At 44.1% G+C, this 22,916-nt stretch overlaps 2 protein-coding genes across 5 annotated transcripts; both read left to right on the top strand.

Moving 5' to 3' along the window:
* Positions 1-10,509: 10,509 nt before the first annotated feature.
* LOC120841009 (skin secretory protein xP2-like) lies at positions 10,510-14,174 on the top strand (the record flags this gene model as incomplete). Its single annotated transcript, XM_040501484.2, has 9 exons — positions 10,510-10,698; positions 11,811-11,911; positions 12,471-12,667; positions 13,470-13,547; positions 13,604-13,681; positions 13,738-13,815; positions 13,872-13,949; positions 14,006-14,083; positions 14,143-14,174. Coding segments are annotated over exons 2-9 (717 nt in total), but the record flags the coding sequence as incomplete, so codon positions are not given.
* A 130-nt stretch (positions 14,175-14,304) lies between these two features.
* LOC121832911 lies at positions 14,305-18,443 on the top strand. 4 transcript variants are annotated; one of them, XM_042289808.1, is made up of 7 exons: positions 14,305-14,348; positions 14,405-14,482; positions 14,540-14,617; positions 14,674-14,881; positions 14,938-15,012; positions 15,082-15,171; positions 16,047-18,443. In XM_042289808.1, exons 1-7 carry the CDS (start codon positions 14,346-14,348, stop codon positions 18,200-18,202), a joined length of 2,688 nt encoding a protein of 895 aa, XP_042145742.1. In that variant the 5' UTR covers positions 14,305-14,345; the 3' UTR covers positions 18,203-18,443. The 4 variants fall into 4 exon arrangements, with proteins under 4 accessions (XP_042145742.1, XP_042145745.1, XP_042145744.1 ...); XM_042289811.1 differs by having other exon boundaries at positions 14,313-14,348; positions 14,405-14,479; positions 14,543-14,617; XM_042289810.1 differs by having other exon boundaries at positions 14,313-14,348; positions 14,405-14,479.
* Positions 18,444-22,916: the final 4,473 nt, after the last annotated feature.

Raw genomic sequence — 22,916 nt, 5'->3', positions numbered from 1 at the left:
CAAGACAGGGTCACCTATGGCCAGGCACAACCAGGGTAATCACCGACTCGCACCAAGCATACCGGAGCTTCCAGTCGAGCTTGGTGTCCTGAAAAGCGCTGCAGGTGCTCAAAAACAAAAGACCCCCAAAGGAGCCCATAGAATTTGAATAGGTACCTGCCCCCTCCGTTGCAGAGGGCAACAAACTTGCTCACCAGCAGGCCCGTGGACTGACTTACCGGGCCACAGCCGTGGAAGAGGTGCAGGACCAACCCATTGTCACCTAATAGGAAATACTAGTCGCATTCTACTGCAAAGAAAGGTGAAAACTGCCAGCCCCGCATCCTAAGTTAACGCTGGAGGAACAGGTAGCATATAGGAAAATTCAGTCGGGGTCCTTCCCCCACCCCCTTTTACTCAGTCGCATATGTTCCCCACTCAATACAGTGGGAACTGCCCAGTGTGCCAAGAGATAGGAGCCCTCCGTCACAAAATAGGCGAGTGTAGATTCAATCAAGACCACCCACTACCCCCACCCTTTCCCCTGTAGAGCGATGGGAGAACTTGCTGTCCAGCCCCGCCCTGGAGGATCAGCTTCAATTGGTCAACAGGGGCCAGGCAGATAAAGCAGCATATAGTATCTCGTAAAAAGGGAAGCCCTTCCTTCCGGCACAGACCACCGTGCTGAAATGCTCAGAATAAAAGTTTATTCTCTCTCTCTCTCCGATTGGTTGAAGTAGTTTGTGATCCGAGATACGTGACATGGGTGATTTAGTCGAGACGATGCTCTTCAAGGAGGAAGTACGAGTGAGTTATGAACCATTGGATTATAATAGAAAATTTTATGAAATGGGGTTAAGCATGATGTATCTTGTGGCGCGACTTATACAGCGGGCATTTCAGTGCAGAGACACTAGTTCTTCGGTAATGGTCATTAAGAATCGACCTGGCCGTGCGATTTTGAACTGACTCAAGATGGTTAATGGGATAAATTTGATGAGCATTCCAAATTGCTGCTGCATACTCCAACTTTGGTGCAACGTAAGTCTCGTATGCCATTTTCCGGAGATGAGATGGTGGCACCTTCAGATTTCTTTTGATGTACCCGAGAGTGCGCAAAGCCTCTGCTGAGTCTGTTTCAATGTGGTTATTCCAGGTTAAGTCATTAGGTAGTGTTGCACCAAAATATTTATAGATGGAGGCAGGCAGAGATGATTAGTCCAGAGCCAATGGAATACGAAAATATGATGTTACATGTTTCCAAGTAAAGCGAAGTAATTTACATTTTGACATGTTTAATGACATTAGTCATTTGGAGCACCAGGCATAAATCAGGTCAAGGTCACTCGGAAGATTCAAATGGTCATCAGACAAAGTAATTTTGCAATATAGGGCACAATCGTAAGCGAAGAGACAGACTACAATTGATAAGTCGTTAATAAAAATAAGAAACAGTAGTGGACCTACTAATGCCCCCTGTGGAACCCCAGATATAACGTTAGTAATATCTGACATATGGTTGTTAGCCACAGTGAACTGAGTGCGAGAAAAGAGAAAGTCACGAATCCAAGAAAGGACCAAAGGGTCAATACCCAGGATAGAAAGTTTTGAAATTAGATGACGATGGGGAACTCTTTCGAATGCCTTCGAGAAGTCAAGGAATACAGCATCGGTTTGGCCCTGCGAGTCAAGGTTAGTGATTAACTTGTGTTTGAGTTCAAAGAGTTGCGTCTCGCATGAAAAACCTCTACGAAATCCATGTTGATGATTGTAAAAAATATGATTGGCTTCTAAATATGATATGAGATGGTAGTTTGAGTCCAGCACACAATCACCGCTTTTAAAGACCGGAATGACCTTCCCCAGCTTCCAGTCCAGTCCGTTCCACCTTCAGTCCGACTGGACGTCGGGAAAAAATCGCATGACCTTTCGGTTGGCCAGAGCGACGCAGGGAGCTCAAGGTCACATGACACTCTCTCAACGCTAAATTGGCTGGGATAGCTCCTAGCGTTTGCTGTGCTCGGACTGAAGGTGAAACGGAGTATAGGCAATCCTGCTGTGATGACTAAAAAAATATGAATCTGAGGAATTCACAGATATTACTTTGGTGTTGCTAAGAACTTTGGGGCTAATATTGTTTGGACCAGAAGATGATGAGAGTTTTAACCGTTCTATAAGTCAAAGCATTTTGGAAGCAGAAATGTTAGTGTCAATGGGGGCCATGGGCTCAAAACCAGAGCAAGGCAAACTTGGTATATGATCAATGCTTTCGTTTGATAGTATGGAAGAGAAATACTTATTTAAAGCGGTAGTGCAATGTGGCTCACACGGCGTTTACATTTTCATTCTTTAGTCGGATAGAGCCAGTATTATCTCTGGGTGAAAATACCTTCCAGAACTTCTGGGGGTTACTTAGCAGAATTCTTGCAGGTTCAAAGAAAATAACTTCTTTTTCGTCAACTTTACGCTTTACGCTCTGCACAAGATTTGAGACATGAAAAATAATCGTCCCAGACTTTGTTATTATTTACTCTTTTAGCTCTTTTATACATGCGCTTCTTTTTGTTATTTATAATGATCGTAAAGTTTTATTGTACCAAGGGTTATGCCCGTCGGTGTTTACAATAACATTCGGAACAAACTGCTGAGTTAGATTATTAAGTTTGTTTTTAAATAGAGACCAGTTTTCTTCCACCGATCTTGAACAAAGGTTTTCGACACGACTGATAGAACAATGATATGTTTCGATTTATGGTGACGTAGTAATCACCTTTGTTATAGCTCACGAATTGTTTGAACAGTTGGGCTCAGCGTCGGCACAGGGATAGATAACTCGATGATCAAGATGCCGTGGTCACTTAAGCCAGCAACACAGTTGACAGTTTTTATTATTTCTGGTCTGCTTGTAAGGGTACGGTCAAGAATATTGTCGCCACAGGTAGGTTGTTCAACAACTGGGGTGAGGTTAAAATTCAAACATGAAAAACTGTCACGCAGCATTCGAGCTGCTCGTGGTAAGATGAACCCAGTCAATGTTTGGAAAATTTAAGACGTCAAAGATAGCAAAGTTTCCTTTTGGGTAAAGACTCTAAATGTCGAGCAGTATGGTGCACAAAGTGTCGCAGTGCTCAGAATCATTGTTCGGTGCCCGATAATACGATGGGCAGGAGATCAAACTGTAAGGGGTACTTTATTTGAACTTCTTCCCACGGCCCGGTGTTTACTACCACAGCATAACAAAGAAATTGAACCTAGTCATCAGTCGTGGGCACGTTAACAGCAAAAAGTAACAGTGTTACAGTTACAGTTACCTAGGGGGGAAAAGTAACACTGTTACAGTGACAGTTACCGGCTTCAAAAGTAAAATGCTACAGTTACTGCAAAAAGAATAACGCCGTTACCTTCTCGTTACAGTACAAAAATTGGACTTAAGAAATCACAAACCAAAACAATATTATTTTATTTGTTACACTATACAGTAAGAAGAAAGGTAAACTGAGAAATTAGAAAAATTTAAACCCAAAGGGTGTTTCTTTTTTTTGTGTGATTCGCCATTTCAGCATTTTGATGTGCATAATTTATTTGCAATAATTGATAAGCCAATGCTTTTGATGAGCGACATCGAAGATGACGCTTTAAAGGCCACTTTTTATACGACCAAAGCGCTGGTAAGAGCGAAGCGAAGCACTCGTATCCAGACCTGTGCATGACAAGCAGTCTTGGGCAGTAACTTGCTACTACTAATGCGTTACTGGTAACTAGAGTTACTTTTTGGTAACGAGTTATTCTTTACTGCTGGTAACTTGTAACTGTAAGACTGTTTCTTTTGTATTGGGTAACCGTAACTGTAACTCCACGCATTAAACAAACAAAAAATTGTCTGGTTTAGCACACGACTGAGAACCGAGTCAGCACGAAACCGGGAGGTAAAGGAAGCAGCACACACAGTGGTAGGGGCGGCGAACAATGTCCGTTTCATCAACTTTGTCTCACTCTTCTCATGTGGGGACCATCTGCAGGTGTCGGTGCTCGTGCAATATGTCTCTGAGTGTTCCCCCTCTCTCTTCGCCTTTGTAGGATGTGCGCTGTCATTCTTACACCCAGCGGGTCACCGTCTCCTCTTCCCTATTAGTTTTCAAGGAAGCCGTCCCCACATTGTGCAGAAAGCCGGCACTTGTTTCACTTATTTGTTCTCTTCAGAGCCGCTCGAGTAAACACGAAGGCAGGTTCAAATGAAATATCCTTTTTCGGTGATAATCTCAAGAAACACCCCAATGGTTGGACACTTTGCTGTGGAACCACAGATGGCTTTTTGGACAGAGACCCCGCAGTGGTCGTCGTACATTCTCGTTGAGCACCAGAAGGCTTCACTTTGTCTCCTTTCCTGTATATTCTTTCGAAACTGTTTGACTCGCTACGTTCAGGCCTGCTTCCGAGTATATCCCGTGAGGTAATTATGCGATCACCCGTGTCCTCAGTCGTTTCGGGGTCAAAAATAAACAAAAACATTAACTGATGTGGGCCGATGACAATTTTGAAAAACAGTTTATTCTAAGTTATAGTCATATGCAAATAGTGGATTTTGATTTTGAAGCGAAAAATTTTGGCCAAATATTTTCAATTTGAACATTAAAAAGTTTTCCCATGATTTTCACTGCATTATATGCTTAGACGAAAACCCAGCTAAAATCGTGAAGGTTGTTCTACTTGTTCATTTATAAGGTAAGTTTAACTATCAAATATTTATGAACTGTGACCTCAGAAGGTCTGATGTCATGGGATGGCAGGTAAACGACGGATCTGATATAAAATGAATCCTATAGAGACAGCCAATCATACCTAATTGAGTGAATTTACAAATCTTGCCATATAAAATATTCTTTCTTTAATCTCGAGTTAAAAAGTGAAAGACGTTTACAACTCCCTGTAATGCCGAATTAGAGCGCAGCTCTTGAGGAGGAGGAGGGAAGTAGTGAAGGGAAGGTATACCCCTCCTCCCCCCTCACCTCCTTATCCTCCTCCTCTCCTCATTCTTGAATCTCCTCCGGGGGGGGAGGGGGGGGGGTATGTGACCTTGGGGGGGGGGGGGGGTCCTCGGAGGGGGTCACGTGACCTCGGGGAGGTGGGGGGGGGGGGGGGGGTCACATGCAGCCCTAGTGGTTAGTCCATGCTAAGTGTGAGGAAATCTAACATGCTGGGAGCTTGTATCCATTTAGCCAAAAAACCAATTACTTTTATCTAATTGGAGACGTTTGGCTAACAGCTAGGAGGGAGAGAGACAAATTTTTTTACAATGATGCTTCGTCCGCATTATCTGCATCTCATTAGCGGTCAAAAAGATGCTGGTAGTGAGGGCGGCAGCACGGTCTCTGTGACGTTGAGATTGTGTGACACTAATTGGGGCCATAGTGTCAGTTGTGCTTCCCGGGGTGGGGTGGTCCAGCTCTTCCAACTGAGAGATGTGGAAGGCATGAGGAGGAAGGGGGTGAAGTATTATGAAGATGATTGTGCACGGGTACAGATCGGTTAGGGTAGGCATGCACTAGTTATTAGGCACATATTCCAAAAGCGCCGCAAAGCAATATTTAGCCGACATTTAAGCGTTTGCACGGTGCAGCTAGGCACATAGCCAGGATTTTGTTTCGGGTGGTGCCCACCCATGACTAAATTCTGTATGAGGGGGAGGGGTGAGAGGTGGTCCCAGCAAAATGGAAGATTTTGGGGGGAGCCTGGGCACCATCGGTCTCTCTCCTGGCTACGTGCCACGGTGTATGCATGAGTAAATCCTAGTGCTGCAGGGGGGAGGGGGTATTATTGTGTTGCGAGACTTGAAAAGTTTAAATTTGGTATACAAATCACTCCTTTTTATTATTCCGTATACACTGTGAAAACATTTCCTTGTCATTTGCATACTGTTTGGTATACACATCTAATGCATTTGGTTAGAATATTTCTTAGTATAGTAGATCCCCAGCTAAAATTCTCATTAGATCCAATTGGAATTTTAACTGGTTTTAACCGGAATCGATTGGTTTTAGTGGGTTCCAATCAGCACATTGGCCAATGGGTCTCATCAATTGTAATTTAATAATTCGGAGGCATCCGGTTTAGAGAAGCTCGTTTTAGCGAACGCCGTTTTACCGACTCCGGTTTATCGAATCCCTTGAGAACCCAGTTTAGAGAAGATGGCGATGAGCTTCCCCTTAGCGAATTCGGCTGCCATTTGGCACGGATAAATTGGATGTCTGAAAACCCAACTGGTACCAATTTTAAATTCCAATTGGAATCTAATGGGAATTGGGATGTCATATGCAAATTAACAATTCAGCACCAGCATCTTCTTTGCCAAGCATATTTTGTCTTTTCATCAGGGAAAGCAACCTACTGGTGCGATAGTTTTGTTTAACCGTGTCTTTCATCTATTCTGGGTTCGGGGCAGCCGAATTGAAAACAACCTGGGTCCGAACATTTCGTCGAACGCCGTTTCATCGAACGCCGTTTCATCGAAGCCGTTTCATCGAACACCGTTTCATTGAACGCCGTTTCATTGAACACCGTTTCATCGAAGTCGTTTCATCGAACGCCCTTTCATTGAGCGCCGTTACAGCCTGTAATATTTTTGTAATTTATTTTAATTTTTATACACAACGTCATCTAATTCTCCCTTTTTTAAATCACAGAGTGCAGTGACGAGATAAGTTCCATTGTGAACATATCCTGCTTCGAGAAGAAAGCCTCCATAAAACAATGACCCCACTCCATGTCACATAAAACAATTAAAAATGAGACAAAAAAAAACAACAACAAAAAGCATGATGTGCTTTCTGGGAAGCGGGTAGTGTTTTATTGTCTGACAGCGTGTACGTGTAACCTTGGGTTATGTGAGGATCCGAAAGGGTTCTTGTCTTCTTCGGTGACAGAGTACAGCCAGGGCTTTACTATTGTCTGGTGCGGGTTGGCCTTCATAAGAAAGCGCCCTGAATATCATTCATAGGCAAAAGGGCCGTTGATAAAGTTAACAGTGAAGGGGAGGTGATTCCAGTCCAGGTTATAGCCCGGAACAATGTTGGCTGAAACTTTGTGCAGCTTTTGTCTCTGTATAGTTTGAAAACTAAAAAAAAAAAGCAGAAACGTTCAATTTGAGCATAAAGCTGATAATCAGAGTATCGTTATGTTTTATTTTGTGTGCTCTCCTGGCAGAGTATCGTTATGTTATAGACCTTTTCATCCTCCTCCGCATGGGCGCTGCCATATTGAAATCACGTGACGCGGCAGCCATTAGGTTGCTTCAACTTGCTGCTCCGCTTTCCCCTCCGCGCCTTGGTGGACGCGTTGTAATCGTGTTTTTCGTCGCGTTTCACCGCGCTTTCTTGCCTTACTTCGGAAACTAGTCCGTTACGTCTTCTTGACGACTAAGACATCACGAGGGTTCAAAGGTTTTTATGACAACTGAGGTTTGTTTACTATTAGTGGAGGAACATTCTCAGTAATAAGCGCGTATATTTATATCGGGCATTTAGGATCGGAAGGCGTCAAGAATAGTGAGCGCAAGGAGACTATCTGCATTTCCTGAAAGTATCGTTTTTTTTATTAATAATTTATCGAAAACAGTTTCTGTACGTTATGTGAGGAAACTCGTGGAGCAGATAGACAACGAACGTTGAACTTGTATTTTATCTGAGGATAGGAATAATGGTACGTCAACATCAGGCGATTCGTTTGTTCATGATCACACCTACATGTGTATAAGGTTCTCAATCTTTTCTTGCAACCTAAACATTCGGTTGGTCGGTTTACTTATGAAGTTTAAGAAATTGTATATTGTGCTCGCTCCCATATCGACAGTCATTTAAGTGATTTATTGATTATATTCAGATAACCAGTCCCATCCACTTAGTTTATTTTATAACAAAGGTTGGGACTTCCCGTGTAAGAAACTGCCACAGACACTTAACAGTAGCGAGTTTTAAAATAGCGTGCACAAAGAAATAACGTCGTTACTATTTTCAAATCCAAAACGCGGTTTCTGTTCGGCGCATGCGCAATAATAACGACGCTTTTTCTTTTCTTCTTTCTTTCTTTTTTTTTTTTTTCGTACGCTGTTTAATTTTTGCCAGTATCTGAAATCCGCAATATTTAGTGCCGCAAAAAAAAATATCTGCATAACAATCACTTAAGTTCAGGATTGTCGATGGCGAATAGAGGTTTACTTTTGGTAGCTGGTCACGCCGAAATTTACAAAGCGAATCTGTTCAAACAAATAAATATTTGTTCACATAGGTTCATGGAGTGGTGCCTAGCGCTAGAATTCGGCCAAACTTTCCGAGGTATCCCTCCTCCTGCGCCCTTTAATTTTATTTGGCCAATTTTACGGAAGACAAATGCCAGATTTACTTTGACGGGCCTGTCACTTATATCATATCTTGAGTAAGTAAATGTTCATATAACAATAATTTATTTTCTAGAGCCAATATCGCGAAATGCTGCTTATGAGTATTTTGGCAGGGTTGATAATCTAAGGAATTTCCTACTCGGCCTGTCAAAACATGCTCGAGTACTGAATTAAAAAAAAAAAAAAAAGCCGAGACGGTACTACTGGTTTATATAAATTATCTGCGTCACTACACGATACGTTTTTAGTCTGCGAAGCTCACTAATGGTTCGGTGCGCACGAAAACCAAACAGTGAGTAGTAAACTCGCGAGTTCATCTGTTCTGGTCGATTCAGCACATTGCTAATGAAGCTGTCAATATGTTTCTTTACATTTACGTGTTAGTCTCTTTATATGTTTGTTTTTTGGAAACTTGTGTCATCGGTTACGGCGTAACCTTCCCTGTACATCAGTCAGCCGTTTCGTAACCGACCATAATCAGATACATCAAAAGAGTTGGTAAAAAAAAGCCCGCAATTTTGGCTAAAATACACCTCGTATTCTTAAAAGTAGCTCAATACCACTGTTTCATTGGTTGTGTGCTACAAGAAAAATAATTGTAGCACAAAATTAAGCAAAAACAACGTAAAACAGCAACATAGCCGCGTTCACGTTGAAACCGAAACCAACCAAATTGAAGCTGGTGAGGAAACTACTAAAATGAAAAGGTCTATAAGCGTGCTGCCCTGGCAGTTAAATGCTTTCCGTGAATAAACATTCAACTAAACGTAAATATGCAAACGAGCTGGTGTGAATTGCACATTACTGAAACCCCCAGACTGCCGGTAAAAAAATGACACAGAAACCTAAAAGTGTTTGAAGTGTCAATCCTTTACCTCCAGTGTCATGTTTTCTGTCGTGTACACGAGTAAAACTTTTCAGTAAGTCGCATACCCATTTGTTTTTATTTCTTTTTATACCAATGGTTTTTATTTTTAGTAGTTTGACTCCACCTTAAACACAGTTTCACAAGTGACTACTTTTGTCTTAACAAATGTAAGGTAAAACATCAATAAAGCACTGTTATGCCCCAAAACTCGATACAGAGAAATTCGATGAAACGGCCCTTAGCGATTCGATGAAACGGCGTTCGATGAAATGGCGTTCGATGAAATGTCCATTCATTCGATGAAACGGCGTTCGATGAAACGGCGTTCGATGAAACGGCGTTCAATGAAATGTCCGCTACCCAAAACAACCGCATCTCCACGTGGTGAATGATGTTGATGGGGCGAAGCTCTGGCGGTGCTTGTCTGCATGCGTAGACGCTGAGCCGCAGCATGCCGAGCCTTTCGTTAGTTTTCATCCATATGTCACGCTGCGGTCGACCGCAGCGTGACATGGATGAAAACTATTGATGGGACGAATCTTTATCCGAATCGAGATTCGGAGCCGAATCTGAAGATTCGGAAAGATTCGGAAAAGTAGCCGAATCTCGAGAGATTCAGAAAAGTTCGGAAAAATTCGGAGCGTTGCCATGGTGTCCAGATCAAGTTGATGAGTGTTTCAACTTTTCGGGATATTAAATTCACTAAATTCTACAAAGTGTACAAAATATTGTTGTAATATAGTATCATAGTAATAAATAAAATGTTCCGCTTTGTTTATAACATTCCGGATGTTTGTCGAGAACGGTAACCAGACATCGCGGGAAAATTGGTTTCGGTTCCGGATTACGACCCAAATAGGCATGCTTGGTGCTCGTGGAAATACAAGCGCATGTTTTCATCGCCCCGGCCCCGGCGGTTCGGCCAGTTCGAGCTTCAGTCATAGAGTAATATAGTAAACGTAAAGAGAGGACACTGAAGCCGATTCGCGGCCCAGATAGTAGGATTCATACCCTCCGCTACGTGGCGCTTTTCCGTAATTTGGTTAATATTAATTACAGCTTTCTCTCTGAAAAGTATTTATTTTCTAAATTTTTATGCTTTATAGTTTTTTTAAAGTACTTCAAACGACTAAATAGTGTTAATCAAATACGTCACAAAAACCACATGATGAATGGCGCCTGCCATGGCCTGTCTGCTTGCACGCCGTCACCTCTGCTCGTCCGTGCGGTGCGTGCGGTCCGTGCTTCGTTCGTCCGTGCCGTACCGTCCGTGCCGTCCGTGCCGTTCTTCTCCGTTTTATGCTACAGCGTGTTCAGTCGACTTTGCTTGAAACAGAGTGACGAATGACCGCCGCGTGCTCTCATGCTCGGCGTGAGTTTGTAGAGCTGAGCGGCTTGATATGGCTTGAGCTTCTCGTGTTTCCGTCGGGCTGCCTGGACCTAGATTTTTAAACAAAAGGTAAGTCGTTTTGCTCATTTGTCTCTCGACTGTGTTGTAAAGCTGGCTTTTGAATTTGCTGAGTCTGGGTTGCCGTCCGACGCCCCTCGGGCAGAGCTTTGTTCATGCGTGTTCAAGTGCCATCAGACATCTGTGGATTGCTGTTGAGAGGACTTATGCCGTCATAGATTGAAGTTAATTCACTGACTAAAGCTGGGTCGACAGTCGTTCGCAGTGCGACGAATTCGGGGCAAGGTGTCCATTGAGTCATATTGATATTTGACATGCATTATTTCAATGGCGCGTCGCTGCTTTGATTTATCACATAAAGTACGTGCAAAAGAAGCGAACCAGCGAACGTCGCTCAAGCGAGCTACATGACTTGTGTGTACCGCCATACGAGCTCCAGTATGCTGCAGTTACGACGACAAACACATGCATAGAATTTCGGGGGAAAAAACTGCGAGACGCAGTATCAAATTTAGATATTTAATAAAGTTCCCAAGCAGCATATATATCCTATGGACGTCCACGGGACATCCAGGATAGGACATCCATGGAACTTTCGGACACTGAGAATGTACGGAGGACTATTCAAACATGGTTCCCACTACATCGCTACATCACCAAATGGAGCTCGAAATTTAGGTCTATGGTTCGCTGACATTATTTTCTATGTAAGAAAGCAAAATTCAAAATATTGACGGCCAATTTACCAGAAACAGTAGAGGTAGATTAGTCTTACTTATTTTGGCCGTACCGCTGTACTATGCTTAAATTCCTGTTTTACTCTTAAGGATGACATTCGAACGTTGGGTAAAACCAGTCGGACGTCACTTGAACACTTGGTTGGAGTGCTGTGGCATGGCACTCTAGACACTGCGTTCGATTATGATGCATGAAGATTGCGTAAGCTTCACAAACTTCACAATATTTCTTTCACCCGTCTGTGTTAATACGTGTCATGGGTTTATTGTAACATTGCGTCATGGCAATATCTTGTGACATTGTTTAAATCTCCATCAGTTTATTTTTTCACCAGCCGCTATTGTGCTACCTTCCGTTGAACTAAAGGAACGCGCCATTGGCTAGGCTTCAGTAGATGTTAAACTCTCCCTCCCCCGCTGGCCCAGATTATGTCCTACGGAAGTTACTGCTGCGTGGTCTGGTGTGCCAACAATGGGAAAACAAAGAAGCCACATGTCAAGTTTTTTCGAATTCCACGTGACCCAAGGTACGTATAGATTCTAAGGCAGTCCTTACAACATTTGATCGAAGCATAACATTTTGAAATGAGAACTATGGTCCGTTGCAACCTAAGAACGAAGGGCGAGGGTAAGACGGGCCGGGGAGGAGGAAGCAGACGGAACACGAAACGCTAAGGAGAGAAGGAGGTTTCCCCTTTCTTCTCCAGCGTTCCGTCTGCTCCCTCCTCCCCGGCCCGTCTTACCCTCGCCCTTCGGTCTTAGGTTGCAACAAACTATAGCAAAAACGATTTCTTCCATGTCACTTTGGTTTATGGACACCAATATCTTTCAGCATTTTAAGGTTATCTTGCCTCGGGCCTAAATTGATTGCATACCCTGGTGGGTATGCAATCTGTTTGTTTAGCTGTATTGCACTGTACAGTAGCATGAAGAAGAAAAACAAACTCTTCAGAACGTGAACACTTTGCTGAGAGGTGCCATACCAAACGGCAGTGAAACATTAAAAACAATTGAGGCTCATATATTTGGAGTTTATTTGACCCTTACAGTATGTGTAACCTTGGTGGTATATACAATGTTCTGCAGGTCAAAAGCATGGCTACAGTACGCCAGACGTCCTGAGCTCCTAGGAAAGACAGCCAAGGAGCTCTATGAGGGGTATCGCCTGTGTAGTGAGCATTTCACAGCCAAGGACTTTTTGGATCCTGGGAAGACAAGGCTGACCAAAACGGCTATCCCTACTGTTCGGCCGCAAATGCTTAGGCCATCTGTAACAGCCCAAGGTAACATAATCTTTATTTGCAGTCTGTACGGAGTTCTGTTATATTTTGCTTTTAGGCAGCACCAACTCTACGTCACTGATGCCAGCTGCCAGCATGCTGTCAACGATGCTTGACAGTCTCAAAAGTTTTAATCTGATTTAATTAGTTTTTATTATTAGTTTGTGCTTAAATATTTTATCTAATTCATTTAGCATTTTTGTACATTATCCCTGTAATGTCCCTGCGCATACTGTTGCCCATAACCAATATCCGTCCCAGTTGGAAAATTGTTTTAAAGCACAAGGTCAGCTGCATTGAAATACAGTAATTTGTGTCCTGCAATCAAGAAGGGCAGTTCTGCCAGTGCAGTATGACTTCTTACAGGGCATCCTAGGTTTGTAGCATACAATAGTGATATAAATGAAAGATAAGGCAGGTCAACGTTCCCCTGTTCATATCCAATTCGACAAGAGGACTCATGCCGTCTGAGTCATCTTCCTGACACTCATGTTTACAAGGTTAGCTTTAGTTGCCCATGCTGTTATGTTCTCATACATTAGCATACCGGGCCGTTAAAATTTAAGATATTCCGAGATTCCTAAGTGCCTTTTCAAGACCCGCCGGATCCTGTGTTTCGCCATTGATTAATATTGCTCAACATTAATTTTCATCACTAAGGGATTTCAATGCCCTTTCAGAGTGCTCAATATTTTTTGTTCCTTTGAAAGGTAACACTACTAACCTATCATTCGCCTGTAGCAGGAATTCTCCATCAGAAGCTTTATAAGCAGGTATTCATATCTGAGAAGCCAAAATTTTTCAGAAGAACCAGTGGCAACAACATGCCCCTGTGACGTTCCATTGGAGGGAAACAGAATGTCGCATCCCACAGCAGCTTATGGTGAGATTATTTATTTTTAATTGGCGGCTCATATCTGACAAGGAAGCCCTTTTCAGAAAAGCCAATAGCGGAACCAAGCCCCGGGGATGTTCGATTGGAGGGCAGCAGAACGTCGCCTTCAACAGCTGCTCATGGTGAGATCATTTATTTTAAAACAGGGGCTCATACCTGACAAGCAAACATCTTTCAGAAGGACCGATGGTGGCACCAAGCCCCGGGAATGTTCCATTGGAGGGTAGTGGAACGTCACCTTTGGCAGCTGCTCATAGTGAGATCATTTCTTTTAAAACTGCTGCTCATATCTGACAAGCAACCGTTTTTCAGAACAACCGCTGGCGGCACCAAGCCCCGGTAATGTTCCCTTGGAGGGCAGTGGAATGTCACCTTCAACAGCTGCTCGTGGTGAGATCATTTATTTTAAAACAGGGGCTCATACCTGACAAGCAAATGTCGTTCAGAAGGGCTGATGGCGGCACCAAGCCCAGGGAATGTTCCAATGGAAAGCAGCGGAACGTCACCCTTGGCAGCTGTTCATGGTGAGATCATTTATTTTAAAACAGCTGCTCATAGCTGACAACCAAACATTTGTCAGAAGAACCGGTGGCGACATGTCCCTGTGACGTTCCATTGGAGGGAAGCAGAACGTCGCATCCCACAGCAGCTTCTGGTGAGATTATTTTTTTTAAATGAGCGGCTCATATCTGACAAGGAAGCCCTTTTCAGAAAAGCCGATGGCGGAACCAAGCCCCAGGGATGTTCGATTGGAGGGCAGTGGAACGTCAACTTTGGCAGCTGCTCATGGTGAGATCATTTCTTTTAAAACAGCTGCTCATATCTGACAAGCAACCGTTTTTCAGAACAACCGCTGGCGGCACCAAGCCCCGGTAATGTTCCCTTGGAGGGCAGTGGAATGTCACCTTCAACAGCTGCTCGTGGTGAGATCATTTATTTTTAAAACAGGGGCTCATACCTGACAAGCAAATGTCGTTCAGAAGGGCCGATGGCGGCACCAAGCCCAGGGAATGTTCCAATGGAAAGCAGCGGAACGTCACCTTTGGCAGCTGTTCATGGTGAGATCATTTCTTTTAAAACAGCTGCTCATAGCTGACAACCAAACATTTGTCAGAAGAACCGGTGGCGACATGTCCCTGTGACGTTCCATTGGAGGGAAGCAGAACGTCGCATCCCACAGCAGCTTCTGGTGAGATTATTTATTTTAAATGAGCGGCTCATATCTGACAAGGAAGCCCTTTTTAGAAAAGCCGATGGCGGAACCAAGCCCCGGGATGTTCGAATGGAAGGCAGTGGAACGTCACCTTCGGCAGCTGCTCATGGTGAGATCATTTCTTTTAAAACAGCTGCTCATATCTGACAAGCAACCGTTTTTCAGAACAGCCGATGGCGACAAGCCCCTGTGGTATTTCACTGGAGGGTACCAGCGCGTCACATTCCATAGCGGCCTGTGGTAAAATAAATCTCCTACACAAATTGGGTTTATGCAAACATTCGTATTTAACAGTGACACATTTTCCAGAGCAAATGGGGATGGCCAGCTCTCCTGGCCAGCTTTTGGACCACAGCACTCCATCTTCGTCTGTTGGCTATTCTGAATCATCTGGAACCTGTGAGTATAAATTGACTTCTCTACAGATTTAAGCACTGCAAAATTGTGTTAAGTACCTCTGCATTTAGTATGCACATTGCTTCAAATTAGGTGACATTATTTGTCACTTCATTTTTGTGCTGGCCTTAATAACTTGGAACATCACTACAGGGCTCTAGGTGACGGGGAACATAAGCTTTGAAGTGTGGCACCGTGAAATGCTCTGAAAAGGGGTGGTTTCCTAGTAATCTGTGCTTACTGTAGTAATTTGCCAATCCTGTTACATACAGTTCTCATTTTGGATGACCCTGTCGAATGTAGTGATTGACTACGCGATTATTCAATATTTGAAAGATTCATCAATTTATGTTAATACAGTTTTTGTGGTGAAATTATTGCAGCTGAAAGACTAAAAGCTAGTTTAATTTTTTTTTTCTGATGCAGCCATTTGTGTATAAACAGTGGTAACAGAACATGCGGAGCAAATGCTCACTCACAATTTGGAGATAATCATGAAAAACGCAGAGATCTATGCTTCTTATGCCCGAAAGCAAAATTGCAGAACAGCCAAAGGTTGGGGGGAAGGGGGGTCACCACTTTGGAGGCCCGTGCACGTGTCGAGCTTCACCTTTTACATTGGTGTGCTTGGAGAAGCAGCTGAAGCGGATGAGCATTTATGTTAGGTGGGTGGGTTTTTAAGTCTGGAGTTGGACATTGATACGTGCTTTGTTTATTTCGCAAACGTTTCGAAAGTGGCGGGGGGGGGGGGAGGGGGAAGGGGGCACATATTGCAGCATGGGTAAGTGGTCGGCATTTGGCGGTATCGTTTCTGTCGGGTTCTACTTTTATCATTTTTTTGTAGCCTGACTTATGTGCTTTCGGTATTGTTTTGGCAGGCTCTGGTCGTTCAACACCTGCTTCCGCCAAGCTCTCAAGGAGGCCCAGGGACGTCATAAAACGCCTACAAGCAAAGGTTTCCAGTTACAGAAAGACAATATCAAGACTGCGCAAGCAACAGAAGCAAATGCCTCAAACAGCTGCCGAAGCACTTGAAATGGTGCGTCCGTTTGTGACAGACGAGGTTTTCGGACTTATCTCGTCACATGTAAAATTAGGGCGCAAGGGACGAGGAAAACGGTTTCCACTGTGGCTCAAGAAGTTTGCTTTGCATCTGAACTTTCATGGCCCACAGGCATACCGTTTTCTATCGTTACATTTAACGCTTCCCACTCAGCGTTCACTGCGTAGGTGGCTATCGAACGTAAAAATGACTCCTGGTATTATACCTGGTGTCATGTCCTCCATCGAATCTCAAACGCGGTCTTGGAATGCACATGATCGTGTCTGCACCTTGATTTTTGATGAGATTGTTTTGAAGAAGAACTTGACATACGACCCTGCACACGACATTATCCATGGATTTACAGATGACGGTGTTGAACGAACCTCGACCATTGCAGATAGAGCCCTGGTTGTTGTGCTCTCTGGAATTTCCAGGAGGTGGGTTCAGCCCCTCGCATACACTGTTGGGCACACTTCAACACCGTCTTCTGTTATCCGGAGCCTCCTGATTTCTCTCATTCGAGAGCTTAAGACTGTTGACTTCACTGTGAAGGCCGTGGTCTGTGATCAGGGGGCTTCAAACGTAAGCTTAGCCAACCAACTTGGTGTATCTGCTGATAAGCCATTTTTTGAAGTCGACAACGAACGTGTTTACTTTATCTTTGATGTTCCGCACCTCATCAAAACAACAAGAAACAATCTCCAAGCCCACAAACTTTACATTGGGGATGAGGTCATTGAGTGGTCCCATATTGTTGAACTTTATCGTTCTACTCATGAGATGAGGTTGCGATTGGCTCCAAAACTTACTGAGAGGCACATTTTTCAAAAACCTTTCAGTAACATGAAAGTAAAGCGTGCCACACAGGTCCTGAGTGCCTCAGTCTGTCTTGCCATTCTATCCCTTGTTTATGCCAAGGAGCTTCCTGAGGCAGCCATGGCTACAGCCTATTTTTGTGATAGCATGGACAGACTTTTTGATTGTTTAAATAGCTCGCAATTCAAGAAGACGGGGCAGAAGCTGCGTCATGCAATTTTGAAAGGAGAATCTGAGATACTCGATTTCCTTCACCAACAACTCGCATGGATTTCAACATGGAAGTTCCAAAGTAGGAGGCAGCCACAAACCACCATAGGGTGGCAAGTTACAATAAGGAGTGTCCTCATGCTCTGGGATGAGCTTTCAAACAGCTATGACTTTAAATTCTTACTTACTCGACGCCTGCAGCAAGACCCACTGGAGAACATTTTTGGGGCAATAAGACAAATGCTGGGCTGCAATACAAACCCAAATGTGAATCAGTTCACCTCGGGACTGAAACACATCGGGATAAAAAAACTGTTCAGACTCTCTAACAATGGAAATGTAGAGGATGAAAAGGCTGACCTCCTCAAGGAGTTGCCAATATTTTCGCACCATGAAAGTTCCATTGCAGACAATGTGGAATGTTTTCCAGTTGATAACTTCCCGCCACTAGAAGATATTTCTGAGCTGGCATCAGACATCAGGTCTAATATAATTGACGACTCGTGCACTTACTACGTTGGAGGCTATTTGATCAAACTTTTCCTTGAACAGACAACCCGCAGCTGTGGCTGTTCTAAGCTGCTAAAGGATGAGTCTGACAACTTGACCAGGCCTCACCAGTATTTTCTTATGCTTAAAGCATACCACGTGCCTGGGAAACTCTTCGGAAACCTAGTAGTACCATCACAGGCTGCCTTTAACTTTATTCAGAAACTAGAAAATCACTTTCTTGCCGTAATAGAGAGTGTAGCGCATGTTCGAGGAGTGTGTGCTGCCTTGTATCACACACTCTCAGAGCTGGGTGGTTTCAGCCTTTGCTCAGAGGAGTGTCACAAAAGGTTTTTAAAAATGTTTTGCCGAATACGCTTGTGTTGGCATGTTCGGTTCCTTAACCGGAACTTGGACAAAGTTCGGTTACACTCTTCGGTTGCTAGTAAGCAACTTGATAAGTTTAACTGTTAATAGCTTAATAGCGTATTAACAGAGGCGGTTGCCAAATCAAAAACAGAAATTGCTTATTAATTGGGCAGTGTAGCTTGCACTCCAAACATGTGTTTTCTTTATTTCCAGGAAATGTGTATCACGGCCCCCTTACACAAATATTTATCCACTTTCTGCAGAATTTCTATAGAAAATAGTTTATAGAGGCATAGATGTTTGGTACTTCTGTACCCATCTATATTTTTTGGACGTTTTTTTTTTTCTGAAGTAATACTCCTGTCCTGAACAAATGTATTTCGGGGAATGTTTAGGGACGTTGAATCATGGTTGAATATCTATGGTTGAATCTTGTCAGATTCCGAATAGAGTTCTCATTGTTTTTTTGTTTTTTTTTGTAATGGCTCACCCGCAGCGAGTTTCAGGCTATGCCATTTCGTGTGTTTTATATTAGCCGGTAATTTGGAATTTGTACTATCCGGTGTGTGCTTCGCCTGGTAATGATAGCGATGTCTTGTTTATTTCTGCACTTACTTACCTTGCCCGAGTCGGCGTGAAGGTGAATGGATCATTCAGCATGTTCCCTGTGGAAAGCTTTTGTAAACTTGACTCCGCTAAAAATCTATTACGAAGTGTACGATATGCCGAACTCCTTCATACTCATTTATTTTTGTGATTATCTATTTCTTATAAAACATACAGAACTTCTGAAGTAAATAATGTACATATGAATGTGGTCCAATAAAATGTTTTCAAACCACTTACTGTTGTTGACCCCAAAACCTCCCAAAATGCTCCACCAGCCAGGTGTCAATGTGGCGATTATGTACTTCAATGTGTTCAATAAGTTGAACTTTTATTCGACACATTACACATTTTGCAAAACTTATATCGTATATTTCAAAACTTATAACATAAAAACAACAACAAAAAAAAGAATCATCGGCTCCGGAGCCAAGGAGCTCCCGAGAGCCTAGCGAGGAGGGAGGCGAGAAGGAAAGAAAGAGAGAAAAAGAGAAGGAGAAGGGTACCGAAAAACCGAAACAAAAATGCCCAAACCGAAACCGAAACTAACTTGACCGGAACCGGAACCAGATTGTGTTTCATACCGTCCGCTAAGAGCGCTAGTTGTCACTGCTCTATCTGGGCCGCTGGGGCCTATGGCGCAGAGCCGTATATGTAGAGAGTTCGGCAATTCGTTGGGAAGTATAGGAGACAAATGAGGAAGCTCCATTGGCCGAAAGCGGGCTGGGCGTGTTCCAGGGCGTCTTCAGAAATTTGAATGTGACCAACCAGAAGCCGGAAATAATACCCTGGCGGTGGTCGCGAGAAACAAACCTGATAACTGCATTGGAGTAACTCTCAATGGCTGAAAATATGGTACACGTGATGTTTCAATCGCGTTAATCCAAAATGATGGTGGAAGAGTGCGACAAGCGGAACGATCGAAATAATCCGTACGCCAAGCGCTAAGGGTCGGGAATCTGCCGTCCGAGCGGTCGTTGGAGCGGTCAGACTCTGTCCGCGCAAAACAGAGGTTGCGCGGCGCATTCGTTTGTTGCATCTTTCTGCATGATCATGATCAAAACAACACGTGTACCCTATTTTCAACCACAAAGAGCTACTACACTTCACTCTTACGCGCTTTTTAAAACCGTATACGAACATAGACTTTTGATCAGAACTGTTTGCCGCTACCACCGCTAGGGGATTCTTTTCGGCTTCTGGTTGGTCAAGAGAGCATGCCAAGCCCTCTTTCCGAGTCTGGTGCACGCCTGGTTCTGCCCGCGCCTCCCATTGACCAAACTCTCTACATATACGGCTCTGCTATGGCGGTGTCCGCTCTTTACCTTGTGTATATTACTCTATGCTTCAGTGACAGTCAGTTGTGGTCACTGATCTCAATGACAATTGCTGGATCGCGCTTCCCCGCTTGTTCGCTGCAGCGCAAGTGAAGCCACCGGACCTCACTCGCTTGGGATACGATTTGCCGTTTTTGCTAGCCTTTGCTGCGGTTTTCCAGCGTGCTGTAGACACGTTTTCTACTCGTTCGTCGTCATTCGCCGAAGAATTTTTTTTGAAGACTCTGTGTATTGTTGAGACTTGCCGTTGTGAACACGTGGAAAATTTTGCGAAAGCGCAGTACCGCAGGAAAAAGGCACAACGCGTCGTGGCGGCGTGTTCAAAGCTTCCTTGGCACGCCGAAGTGCTGCGTCTCTGTGCCTTCGCACGCTGGGATACCGAACAAGAATCGACGCCGTGTGGATGTATTTTGCGAGTGCAATGTGCGCGAAGCCGTGTGTGAAGGCACAACTCGTCGTTTGCAGGTGTCGCCGGTCTCGCGGACTGATCAAGGTTTCCTTGGCACTCCGAAGTGCTACGTCTCTGTGCCTTCGCACGCTTGGATACCGATCAAGATTCGTTTCGGCGCCGTGTGGATGTGTTTTGCGAGTGCAATGTGCGCGAAGCCGTGTGTGAAGGCACAACTCGTCGTTTGCAGGTGTCGCCGGTCTCGCGGCCTCAATAAAGCTTCCTCGGCACGCCGAAGGTCTGCGTCTCTGTGCCTTCGCACGCTTGGATACCTATCAAGATTCGTTTCGGCGCCGTGTGGATGTGTTTTGCGAGTGCTATGTGCTTGAAGCCTTATGTAAAGGCACAACTCATCGAAAGCAAGTGTCGCCGGTCTCGCGGCGTCAATAAAGCTTCCTTGGCACGCCGAAGGTTTGCGTTTCTGTGCCTTCGCACGCTTGGATACCTATCAAGAATCGACTGTGCGGCAAAGTTTTGAAGGTGTATCGCGCGCAGATGTTCTCGATCGTCCCGCTGTTCCGGCGTGTGCGTCTGTTGACCAATCACAATTAGGCGAGCCGCGCTCAAACTTGATGTCACGTGGAATTGAGGATAATGAGCCAGATTAGTGATCAGTCATGAGGAGCTGTTGTGCGGTGTTCTGTGAAACGTCTAAGGACGACAAAAGGACGTACCATCGGTAAGTATCACATATTGCTTTGAGAAGAACGTCGCACTGGAGTGCGACCTGTAACAATACTTGTTTCGGTTCAAGGTTTCCACAAAGTCGGCCAGAAATTTGTAAAGAATGGGTGCGCAACATCCGAAGGCAAAATTGGCAGCCATCCAAAGAAAGTCGTATTTGCTCGGACCACTTTGAAGAGGCGTGCTTCAAGAGAACAAGTCAAACTGTACGCTTAAGAGAAGATGCCATCCCAACTCTCTTCAAGTTTCCTAAACACCTTGTCAAGGTAATGGGCTGGACCTTACTTTTTTTAAGCGCAGTCTATATACTCTACTTTTTTTTTTTTCGGTCTATTTCATAAATTTACGAAGCATTAACAATGCTTGAGCTGTTTTTGCTTAGTTTCTGCACATTATAAAATAGTTGGTATTGAATACTTGATTATAGACAAGTTTTTGGTAACTATTTGGCACTATTCAATTCGAGCTGAAATTTTATATTTTGCACACCCTTGTTTAGTAATCAGATATTGTTATGTCTTTCTGAACCCTGGCTACTTGACAGACAGAGGGCAGGCAAGCTGGTTAGTGGCAGAATTGTGAACCCTGAATTGTGCTATTTTTTCGATATTCCTCCCATCTCATTGCTAACAATTAGATGTTTACTTAAACCGCAAATGATTCAGAAAGTACATGTCCAAAGCATCTTGAGCTCCCAATAAGGCTTGATTGGTTGTGAGACATGGAATACTCGCCCACTATTCACTATCCAAATTGAAGACAAAATTCTCAAAACCGATAGGCAGAAAGACACAATGTGTTTTTGTAGATGTTACGTTGCTGGCCTCAGCCTGTAACTTTGCCAGAAACAGTAAAAGAAACCTAGAATTTGTTTTCTTCCTCAGTGTAGGGACACATGTGTGTCTATGTTCATTTTTGGCATTCTCTCAGCAACCCAAGACAAGAAGGCCTCCAAGAGACCGTGGCAGCAGCGCTGGCACTACTAATCCTACAAGTGACACCCTTGATGCACAGCCATCCACGTCAGCAACACTGGACCACACATACACCCTACAAAGCCCTCGGACCCAGAAACGTAAAATGAACAATGCGGTGAGCCACATAGAAGCAGTGAGAAAGAAGCTGAAATACACACAGCAGGCTACAAGGCGGCTAAAAGGAAAGGTTTCTAACATGCAAGATATCCTCAAGGACCTCAAGCAAAAGCAACTCATTAGCAGTGATGCTGCCTCTGTTCTTAGTAAGTCACTTTCTGGCACGCCGCTGGAAGTCTGTCTTCGAGCAATGAAAAACACGAAAGGAAACATAACGAGAGAGCAATATCCACCAGAGTTAAGGGCTTTTGCTCTAACACTTCAGTTCTATTCGACTAAAGCTTATGAATACGTAAGAAGCACATTCAACTTAGCACTGCCCCATGTGTCGTCACTGCGGGCATGGTACCGCTCGATTGACGGCGAGCCTGGGTTCACCTCCGAGGCATTTCACTCCCTGCAACTTACTGTTGAAGCAAATGCGAAGCAGGGGAAAAAAGTCCTCTGTGCCTTGCTCATGGACGAAATGAGCGTTCGAAAGCACGCCGAGTGGGATGGGAAGAAGTTCAGAGGACTTATCGATCTTGGAACTGCAGTGGACGATGACAGTCAACCGCTTGCCACCGAAGCGTTAGTCTTCATGCTCGTAGCTCTCAACGACCACTGGAAGCTGCCCTGTGGGTACTTCTTGATCCACGGCATGAGTGGTG

Source organism: Ixodes scapularis, unplaced genomic scaffold (genome assembly GCF_016920785.2).
Source record: "Ixodes scapularis isolate PalLabHiFi unplaced genomic scaffold, ASM1692078v2 PGA_scaffold13__105_contigs__length_92229423, whole genome shotgun sequence".
Classification (NCBI taxonomy): domain Eukaryota; kingdom Metazoa; phylum Arthropoda; class Arachnida; order Ixodida; family Ixodidae; genus Ixodes; species Ixodes scapularis.
Note: the sequence above shows the minus strand (reverse complement) of the source record. Positions and strands in the feature narration are given on the sequence as shown.

Coding starts and splice junctions, on each gene's coding strand:
- LOC121832911 (XM_042289808.1), top strand. Junction 14,618..14,673: donor ACCTTTGGCAGCTGTTCATG/GTGAGATCATTT, acceptor AACATTTGTCAG/AAGAACCGGTGGCGACATGT. Junction 14,882..14,937: donor ACCTTCGGCAGCTGCTCATG/GTGAGATCATTT, acceptor ACCGTTTTTCAG/AACAGCCGATGGCGACAAGC.